General features: G+C 47.6%; 1 protein-coding gene across 1 annotated transcript; it reads right to left on the bottom strand.

Annotated features, from left to right (window-relative positions):
- Positions 1–747: 747 nt before the first annotated feature.
- GL218_07799 (uncharacterized protein) lies at positions 748–1,362 on the bottom strand (the record flags this gene model as incomplete). The annotated part of the gene is made up of 1 exon (XM_033584572.1): positions 748–1,362. One exon carries the CDS (start codon positions 1,360–1,362, stop codon positions 748–750), a length of 615 nt encoding a protein of 204 aa, XP_033441179.1.
- Positions 1,363–11,451: the final 10,089 nt, after the last annotated feature.

Here is an 11,451-nt window from a genome sequence, read left to right as displayed (position 1 = left end):
GCTATTCATCCCATCCGTAGATGCTACCATGTCTATTCCTACTACCAATGCAATTGCAGGTTCCAATCCACCGGTATATATTCCCTTCCCTAAAAGTTTCCGGAATACCACGGCAGAGTATAAATAGGACAGACCTGTCCAGAACCAACAACAACCCCTTCCTTGTCTTACCCACAGAGCTGTGGCGTGCTACCACGTGCTGCCAAGATGTGATGGCAGATGAGAAAGGGGTCGAGTGTAGACGTACATAGTCTCTACATTACTTGAATGCCGGGTATCCGAAAACACAGAAGAGAAGTGAAAAGAATGGTAAATCCAATCGTCCAAGTAGACCTTGGATCGCTAGTAAGCACTCTTGCCTTTAGTGCAAAACTCCTAAGGGTACCTAGGTTTTACCCTTCCGTTTCCTTTATTTCCCATGTCAACGAAACAGGGTGAATGCAACCGACTTGTTTAAACTCCAAGTCCAAAACGCCTGGTTCAACGATGCTAAAGTGAAAGTCGTGAATGCAATGGATATCGTGTATGCTCGTAGTATGCCTTTGTTGCCAATGACCTTAACGATTGATATGCGTGGTTTGTTCCTGCCACTCACGCCGCTTCTGTCATGCGCAATATCGTTCCTCTTGACGATGCTGAGCTGCATGTGTATATAATATCGTGGGTATATGTATGTCCGTAGGCCGGCTAAGACCTGAAAAATAAGATATAAGATGTGCCGGGAGGTCCTGCCGGGAGGCGCACAAGTCAACGGTTCTTGCTGACCCTGAGCAGCTTTGTTCTAAGCCATAATATGAACATAGTCCACGTGCTCTGGGTCTTCCTCTTTGCTGTATTTCTGCGCTTGGTAGGCTGAAAGGGGACGCTCTGCGCCCCTCCAGCCTCGTTGCCAAAAGCAGGCGGGCTTCGCGCATCTAGGCTGTCATAGTTGCTACTAGCAAACTTCTCAGACTCTCCTAAGGGGCTAGGGACATTCTTTCGCGACGTGCTTGGTCGCGACATGCTAGTCCTAGAGATGGCTATGCTCGGACGGTTGCTACTAGTCCCGCTGAACTTCCTATTGTGCTTCCCGCGAGCTATCGCTTCCTCGAGTTCGGCTGCCTCTAAGCGAGCTCTAGCAGCCATCTGCTCCTTATGCGCAGCCGCTGCGTACCTTTCCTTCTCGAGAGCGCGCTTATTATCGGCTCGCTCGCGACGCTTGATCTCCTCTCGCGCATATTTCTCCTCTTTGGCTTTCTCCCTCAGCTCGAATTTTCGACGGGCTGCTCGAAGGTGTTCAGCGCGAGTAGCTGTGTCTAAATCAGACTTTGCGCGCAGGCGGGGGAAACCGCTTGCGTCGAACGAAGAGCGTAAGGGAGACATCGGGGTTGATGAACTGGCGGGCGATGCGACGTGATTTGAGGGAGTATTAGACGGAGATATAGGCGAGTCCGTTATTCGATCGAGTTGTAGATCAGATCGACTTGGGACATTAGGGAGGCGCGAAGACTGCGCGGGAGACGCTATGACGGTCCGTGAAGTATTTATTCGGAGGGGGGGTGGTGGGTGTTGAGAAGGATAAGTAGCTGAAGTATGCGCATTTTTTACTTCAGAAAATGATGAAGTGCGTTGTGTGCTTGCTAAAGATGGGCGGCGTATACCCAAAGTAGGTTGAGAATGTGAATGTGAGTTCATCTGAATATGAAGACTATTCCTATGACTGTGACTTGCGTCTAAGCTGTTGCTGTTGCTGTTACTGCAGCTACCAACGCTATTATCGTTATCATCGTTATCATCCTCAGTAATATCGAAGAAGGATGTTTGCGAATTAGCATACGATAAAGGTGGGGTTGACGTCCGAGGTGTCTGCTGAAAAGGATGTACGAACGGTGCACCGACTTGATGACGAGGACCGGAACTGCTGCTTGTCGCTACAGAAACATGGCTTGCACCACTAATCGATCTGGCATGATTATATCGGTTCGTACCAGCCTCGTTCAAAGTAAAGTTTATCTCCTTAGTCGACTTCTCTACTCCTGTTACCCCTTTCCCTCCTCCTACGCCTATGCCTACTCCTACTCCTACTCCTCCCACTCCTCCTACCCAACCATCGCGGGTCTGATATTGTTCATCCTGATCTATCCACGCTCTATCCAAATCTAACGAATTTTTCTCGGATTGCGACGAAAGTTTCTTAAGAATTGGCTTTACTACCGTCCTAGCTCTCGATTTGCTTATCTTATTGCTCGAACTATGCGATCCGAGCCCCGGTAGGCTATGAATTGATGCCATGGTGTAGATTGGCATGGAGACGATAGTGACGTATTCAAGTATGAATGTATATGTAAATATATATGTCTCACTACCATATACACGCACATATACCCGTTGCTATCGCGGGGCCAACGACGTACGTTAATAAAAACGTCTAGGAAGATAAACGGGATTGTTAGACGCGAAATAATTCTTTTGTCGCGCGCCAGAACAGATAGAGCAAAAAGGGGGCTCGCAAGGGGGCCCGCAAGACGGCCAAAGAGTCGGGATCACCGGAATAAAGACATTGAGTAGGACCGACACTAATAAGGGTCAGGTGCGCGACGGTTAGGAGGTCTGAATAATGACGATAATAATAACGATAATAACGATAATAAATCACTCAGTGGCTAAAGATGAGATGACTAAGACCAACGATAATAATTGCGGTCAAAGTGATATTAACAAGAAGTCTTTCATACAGGCTTCATATTCTCTGAGAAATAGCCATGAGTTTTTATCGTCTTTACCATGTGATAAATACTGAATCGGATGGATAGATAGACTGGAGTTCTTTGGGTGGGCCTTTGATTTGAGGGGTGGAGAGATTGGAGGGATTGTTCGGTCAATACAGCATAACGATGCGGATGGGACGCGCAGCAATAACCAAGCCAGCAAGCATCCAAAGCTCGGGTCACCTTGGGAGGGAAACTAAGGCGGTGAACGACCAACAGAATTAAAGGCGGTCTCTCACAATAATGCCATTATTTTCCTCAGCTGGTAATAGCGTTATGTATGGCGCATGGGTTTTTTTTAAATAATGAACAAACAGACAAACAAACAACGATGATGATGATAACAATAATAATAACAATAACAATGACGAGCGAAAAAGGTTAATGATTGACAACCAGTAAAAAAAAAACAACCACTACAAAGGCGAAGTAAATATGATGAGTAGATTACGCAGCCGATGCGAAACTTGAAAGAGGCGGGCAGAACTTAACAAAAAAGGTTACCTAGCCAACTTAGCGTTAGGTAACAAGGCGGTGGACAATAAGATAATGGAACAATAGTTTGTAAGTACGATGTACGATGAGGAGTTAGTAAGTCGGGTAAGTCGGGAGAATGGGGTAAGAGAAGGGGAAGGGGTAAAAAAGGGGGGGTACAGATGATAGTTCAGCCTCACGATTCCATTCTATTGTTTTTTTTTCTTTCTTTCCAAAAAACTAAAATCGACTAGAACGACTCGAGGGGGCCACGTCCTGGCCTGGCCTGCACGTGGTGGGGAATAGGTAAGTTATTGTGATAGAAAAGGGAAAAGGGGGGGAAAACCTAGCACCGTTCTAGCAATTTCTCACCTTCTAAAGAGGGGCAGAAGGGGAGAAGATTCGCCGGGGGCTGGGTCGGGGTATGCGGCGTAGCAAGGCCGGAACAAGGATCTAAGCTGTGGTATGCCTTATCGATTGCGGATTGAAGGGAAATTGACCATTGATGATACCGCATTCGAATAAATTTCCACATATTTCCACTGATCAACAGTAAAAGCCCTGGGCAGATCAAGAAAGTTACCTAGGTATGAATTCGGTTTGGTATGAACTGATCAATGTTTCCACTCAGCTAGGTGTACTTGCAGTAGTCAGCCAAAATGGAAAAAAAGGGAATCGGAAATCCCTAACCTAGCCTCTCTCTCTCTCTCTCTCTCTACCTTACCAATATGGACCCTAGGTAGGCTAGATTTCTCCTTATCGTCGCCAACTCCGAAAGAGGGGGAAATATGAGCTAACGTATGTTTCATGCATCTAACAACTGATGGGGCTGTTCGGATTTGAGAATTTAGCGTGGACAACGTAGATTAACAATGCAGGGGGATCTGTGTTACGGCGGGTAGATATCTATCTAGGTATATTAGGTGGAAAAATAGATGATGTTTAACATATGATGTTTTTACTCGTGAGTGTTATGATATGGGGGTAAATTTAATAGTATTTTTTATATATATATTAGCTTTTAACTTATACGGATATGTAGGTATACATAAGAATTCTTGATTCTACATAACTAGTAAAAAGGTTTCCAACCTACGATATCAATTGACTCTGTTCGTGATCCTGCCGGAAGCTACCTATAACTTGAGGTTATACTCACCTCCTCGTTCCCTTCCCGAGCACTTACTTATCCGGTCACCTACATATGACAAGTAATAAGCTCGCTAGCCCGAATTCAAAATCGGAAGTTAAATGTGCCAATTACAAGATTCTGATGGGGTAAGGTCGTCATTTAGAGTTGTCACTTACTAGATTGGCCGCGTAATTCGCTATCGCAAAGTTGTCGTGGACGCAAGTCAGTCGATCGAAGCCGTTTAGCTCAAAGGAACAGGCGGAGCCGAACCATGGAATGCTAAATAGCCGTTCACTTAGATTGCTGCACGTATGCATCCCGCTTGCGTCCGCTTGCGTGCTTTTCGATGAGATACCTATGTATAGAAACAGGCCGAGGCGGTGTATCGGTGGTAAGGTGGGCTTTCCCGGCCTAAACCGCCCGGAAACGGCGGACCCAAATCCCGTGAGGCATTAGCGTCTATAAGAGCGATATAATAAGTCGGTGACTGAAAGACTAGGTTTTTAAACCCTTCGTTGATTCGGAGTTATGCCGGTCGATAAATTCCGAGCTTGAGGTGGTGGCGTTCTAGGCGCATAAGAGATGATAACTATAAATGTCTCAATAGTCCGCTGAATGCTATGCTGATGAATTGTAATAAAGAGTATGTTTGATCTTTGGACATTTCAAACATGTCTTAAGGATAGGAAATTCGTATATATCGCATATATTAGACAATTCTTAGGATTATCTTTGGCTAATGTTAGCTATTTCTAATAAGAGAATGGGACATGGTAATTGGTAATTGGTAATTATGAGTGCTTGTGCAACTCTAGCGGTAAAGAGGTGTGTAAGAGTCTTTCGAGATGAGGAAATTGTAGGCAGCGATTCTTCCCGTGCTTCTAAAATTCCGAAAGGGGACATAGAAGGTGGTCTTTGACGGAACTTATAAGTATAACAGATTATGTTATAAGAACTTAAAAGGGGGAATCATGTCGACCAACCGGTAGTACCGTGTTAGATGGAATGAAAAACTCCGCGTTGGGTCTGCCGTTGGGTCTGCCACCTCAGAGAAAGACGGGATTTGTGGAGATATGGGTGGTCTGAGAGTGCGGTACGACGGCATCCGACGGCCCGATGGCTTGTCGTTACTCCTATTTCGTCCAGTTGAGGGTGGTGGAGGCCGACACGTCGGTCTCGCATAGCCCTTCCCCCCCTGACAAGTCCGTGTCGGAACACGCTTGAAACCATTACCGCCGACGCCGGCCCAAAACCTTTATCGGTAACGCTCGGTCGCTCGAGCCGTTGGAACCAGACGTCAGGTCCCCCGCTCTCGGAGTCCGGCCCGGCGGCGTTACCAACTTCCTGCATAAGGTAATCGTTCCGAACCACTCCATGCTTTGCTCGTTCGTCGCTTGACTGCCACGAGCGATGAGATCGGGCTTGACACGACACGTCGTCTTGATAATGCACTCGTACAGAACCACCACTTAACAGACCAGGTTTCGTCGGGAATGGAACCAAGATTAGAAAACACTGTCACAGATATGACAATTGTCGTTAGATGCAATGGCAAGATCCACACAGACACCTAACCTAGCATCTTGTTCAAAACCGAACGACTCGGAACGACTCGTTCGTAAGAACGGTATCTCCAGAGGTAAGTTACCAGGTAACGTTCCGAGTCTGTCACTTCGGAGGGCCGACTTATTAATGGCATGCACGGTTCGATATCACGTATGGTGGCGAGTGCCCAGAGACCTTAAGACCGAAAAGTACGTGTCTCGTAGTTTATCTTTTTTTCTTTTTCAGTCCATCACCAGTAACGCTTCAAATAAGACGTTTTCTGTGGGCATTTCTCGGAAAGTATCCAGAACAATTAAATCTGTCACGCGTCGTTGGCTTCGCTACGAACTATCAATATGTATAGTATAACTAGGTAGGTACCTAGGCTTGAAAACAATCCTCCGGGTTAGATATCCCGAGGGCGAATAGGATAGTACCTGTTAAAGCTCCCGAGTTTCCGGTTACAAATGATTGGTATAGATTAGCAGAGAGAAGATCTTGGTCCGTTAAAAGGTGCTACAGTAGATCTAGGCGGCGAAACTCGCATATACGTTCCAAGTCGAGCATATTCATTTCGTACGCTCTACCATGTGCTATTTGTCACTGTTGGACGAATGATATAGGACTCTACCGGAATAAAGCTCGGCTTACCTCCGCGGCACTGTAAAAGGGCCTCGTGATCTTTAGTTCGAGGATCGCCTCCGCTACCAAGATTGACTCCCCTCTCCCCAGTCGATTGCCACTGCGTTCGGCGTTCGCGACATTGCACGTAACGAAGATCGGCTGTCTCGTAGCTGCGCGAGAGCATGCTAGCGCTTGGCAGACCGGCGTGAGAAGTGAGGGGAAAGGGGCGACGAGAAACGAGAGGCTCATCATACAACAGTGACTGGGGGCCTTTCGGCAAGTGAGAATCTAGAACTACACTGCCGAATATCCTGGTACGTTCGAATGCGGAAAAGAAGGGCATGATGCTCCTCCATTGTCAAATTATCGTGGACGAACGCCCGGTCCCGCACAAGTCTGGCCCAACCGAGTAATGAGAGCATCGATCGCTTGGAGACGTGTGACTCGTCAGAACCGTGGTCTAAGAGAGTAGTGGCCAGCTAGGTCTTGTCTATTACCATGGTAACGACTATGTTCGTGGCCTCAGCTGAGGCCTCTTGTGCATAAGAGCAGAAGTAGGCAGAGCTCTCTATTCGTCGCCTCAGGCCAATGCAGGTTAGGAAACCAACGAACATCGACGCCAAGAACTCGATTTGTTGCAGGACTCGCCACAATAGTTAGCCACTTGGTTTAGCCACTTCACTCGCCATCGCGCAGCCGACAAAACTCAGGGTCCTATGTATATGCAGGTCCTTTTTTTGACGTCTTATCGATGGCCTGCTGTTTCATAATGATAGACGTGCACCTGCATATATATCTCTATAGCCGGAATGGTTGCCGTAAGCGGACATAGATATGAGGTGGGAGTGTATGTTGTGCACCCTGTCAAGAATGGCCAGTGTGTGCTGACCGCCATATGCCCTTAAGCTCGTGAGATCAGTGTGCTGTGCCGACAGGGGGCAGCTATGTAGCCAAGTGACATACAGCGATAGGTTGGTTGGTTAACGCACTCCTAGGGTTTTTAAGACCTACTCCTGCCAAAATGGGACATGGTTTTCCGGCGACAGGGGAATGAAGAGGAACAGGAAAATTTTTTCTTTCTCTTCCTCATTCTTTCAATATTGACCCTCGTGAGTTTTGATATCATACCGTAGGACGAAACGTGGGGTTTGTTTCCCACGGGGCCGGCAGAAAGGGCCCTCTCGCATAGCAGAACAACTCATAGTACCGCTGTCATATGCATGTTGTGCTTTAGGAGCATGCACCATCCAAGGGCATGATATGAACCTGACGTAAATCAAAGGCCAGAGGGGAAATCGACTGATTAGCGAAACCATCAGACACCCATGGGGGTTTACTATGCAGAGGCAGGAAATAGCTTCTGAATCTAGATATGCTGTGAAATGTCAGAAAGCATGCTCATGGATTTATCCGCAAACACAGTAATTTCGCCACAAAGTGGCCCTGGATGCACATCATCTGGATCACTTCTTCCCGGATGTGAGGTCGTGCTTCCGCGAGCCTTGTCTCCCGCTGTGGGCCAAATTAGTATTTCTAGATCTGGGTCGAGGTTCCATCGACTAATGGGACTCTGGAGCTGCCGAATACAGACGTGCTGATGCTGTGATTCAGAGGGACCAACGGGTTTAGGTACATCGAGTTTCTCTACCGTCTCCGGTAGGTCCTTGCAGCGACGCTTCTCATGTTCTTTTTTTTTTCTTGCTGGGTACCATCGTTGCTATATTCAGTGCGTACGTAGCGGGCTGCTAAGAGGGACGCTTGACCGCCTAGACGGCTTGGGATTGGTGTCATGTAGGTTGATATGTAGGTGGAAGATGGGCTGCGAACCACCTCGCTCCTTCAAATAGATGACCATGTACACGCACGGCTATGGGGGGGAAAACCGGTACGAGAGAGTACCTTACAAGTACCTCCGTTATCTTGCTCAACCGTAAGAGGAAATGAAAAGAGGGCAACGTGGGCGGCCACACTCCTCGGAAGAAGTCAAATATGTGACTAAGATCACGCCCTTGTGAGGGTGTGAGGTATTAAATCCAGGCCCTGTAGCCTAAGCGAGGGTTTTTGGTTGCAAAAGGGCCACTTGGGACCCGGCGCCGGACGAGGATATAAGGTGGAACAGCGCTGATTTGCTCGTTCCCCATTCTCCCTTCCAGCGATAGGTAGGCTTAAAGGTACCCCGAAGAATAGCTGACGTGATGAACTGACGCTGGAATGAAAATCTAAACTTCAGCTGTTGGAACACGCCTCATACAATTGCCCTCCTGATGTATGCAGAACTTTCAGGTGCCTGCCGCACATGACCTATTCGGTTCGCGAGCTTTCGAGACGACATGATTGATTCTCTGGTCGTGCGCAGTTCGCGATCCCGAGGGTAGTGTTTGCTGAGTGGACCCTGCTCTCTGTACGACGTTTTGGGTAACTAAACAGAGAGAGAGAGGCAAAAAATAATAAGGAGTTAAGGGTAAGGTAGGAAGCATATAGTGAGGAAGAGCGATTTGATCTTTGACCTGTCATGAGTTAGGATTGGGATCCTAGTGCCGAATATACCGAATCCATGCTTTGGGAACAGCAGTCCTATATGTAATGAAACATTTATAGCAATATGCTTGGCAGGCAATTTTTTTTTTTCCCAACCTGTTTGACCTGAGCTCTCGGTCAGCAAAAATAGTTTCACTAGAATTATTAACTATGGCCACCTCTTCGTGCGTCGTATCGAATTAAACATGTAAAGATTGCAAAGATTGCCAAGCTACCCGAATCGAGATCCGTCGCCGCTAGGTAAGAGGGTGCCGCTAATACGAAGCTGCTAATAGTGGGAGGAAGAAAATGTCTTCGCGATCGCTTCGAAAGTTGCCGATAGTGAAGAGCAATTTTAGAACTGTACACCTTTTACCGGAAATAGCTCACCGATTTGGCAACCCCTTAATAGCGCTTCCACGCTTTCTGCCGTCCTTCTCTGCGAGGATGCTTTCGTTTACGGAAGATGGAAGAATCCCTCGTTCGACTGAAATGTAGGTACATAGCTTGGATGCGTATTGAACCATGGTAAGAGAAGCGATGGGCACGTTCCTTCGGTGGAAGAGCCCCATCATGGGCCTGTCCGCTCGGTCTGGGTGCTCGGTCAGTGGGCGACCGGTCAGGGGCCACAATAGCAACAGTGCTCTCTGGTCCTTTTTTTTTTTTTCCTCTTCTCCACAATCACTCCGTCGCTAAAAATGGCCGCGGGAAGATCCTGATCATCACAGCACTAAAGAGATGGCGAGTTGATAATTGATACATGCGTATCTCCCCCTTGTTCTACGGTAGCTCCCTGGAGGTCAGAGGCGAATAAACGCGGACGGGGGGCTCGCTAATACGATACGTATAACGCAGCGGACGTCTTTCGAGTTACTCTGTACATACCTCGAGCTCACCCATTCGCGAGAGCCGCGATAACGAAATCTAGGATATTCGTAACCGGCGTGTTATATTATAGGTACTATTATGTCCTAACGGCGAAAATCATAAACGGAGTTGGATAACCATTTAGTGAATGTTGATTGAATAATATGGCGTTAATCTAAGCATTCAGATCCTGGCCAAGCCAAAAAGGTCTCTAGGCTGAATAGCAAGGCCATATACGCCGGTCATCTAGGATTCAAGTAGTAATTCGACATGTCGACAACGGTGTCGGAGGCTAAGGTATGCAAGTAGCTAGCTTGACCGAGGAGATTCGCCGGCTACATAGTACCGTAGAGTAGTAATACATACGAAACCCTGCTCGATAGAGGCATCATACAACCGGCGCGGTCGCGCCTCTGAGGTAGCTGGTATGATTCTAGACGTTGGCCAGCCTCAGGCGAGCCCCGATTCAAGCTTGTTGGATATCCGGTATGATTAGGGTGCCATTCCGGAAAACATGCAAGACACGCCATGCCTAAGCGTTATTAGATTTCGTGAGGTTCCGCGGTTGGGCTCTCTTAACGGGCATGGTTTGATGATACGCTAGAAATGAAAGCAGACGACGGACGGGGCGCGGGAGTACATCTACGGCTCTAGCAGCCTCATCGGCGATCATACCAGGAGTACGGGATTCACAACCGAAGGACAGGAGAGAGAAAGGAAAGGTTAATCAAAAAAAGGTTTAGGAATAGAGCTATATGGTGTTACGTGGAACTACCCGGCTCAAGGTTTGTTGAAACTTATGTATGTATGTTACGTAGGCCAATCCCTGGGATGACTAGCATGGTCACGGCTTATTAGGGACCCAGGGTTCGTCCCCAAAGCGTCGAGCTGCATCTATACGTACAGCATCATCCCCACGCTACGAACAAGTCTTTGTCGATTTCATCTTCGAGTAGTAATAGTTTGAGAAGAGAGAGAGGTAACCAAGAATACTAGAAAGACGCCCGGCTGTCGTCCTACCGTGCCGCAGATACGTCACTCAAAAACGTCTACCCATCCGTACGTAACTAAACGAATATAATAAACGTGTTAGGCACGAGAAGGCAAATGCCGTCGTCTCCCAAGAGGACACGCACCTAGTCTTGTATAATAGAAGATGGAATACGTGGGGCTCGGAGCCTCGGGTTCACCCCTCATCCCACCACGACCATCGTAATGATTTCAACTGTCGTCGCTCGACTTTGGTTGAGATGCAACTACGGTTACACTATAGGACCGTGATGATTGGGCGTATCCTGGCGTATGGCATCATGTATGTAGGTCATACAGGAAGGCGTTGCACTGCCCTTCCGCGGCAGATACGTTGGAATAGGAAATCAAGATTCGAAGAAACGAGAGATCTACATACCTAGGTAGTCTGCATGTACATTTGCGGCTTGCGAGAGATGGATCTGTAAATGATATTCCAGCAAGGTACATGACGCTGACCGAATCTGGATTGCGCCAGAGCACGCCGGGAACCATGCTAGTAGACTAGGAACAAGG

The sequence above is a fragment of the Daldinia childiae genome, assembly GCF_008694065.1.
Source record: "Daldinia childiae strain JS-1345 chromosome Unknown Scaffold10, whole genome shotgun sequence".
NCBI lineage: Eukaryota > Fungi > Ascomycota > Sordariomycetes > Xylariales > Hypoxylaceae > Daldinia > Daldinia childiae.
Note: the sequence above shows the minus strand (reverse complement) of the source record. Positions and strands in the feature narration are given on the sequence as shown.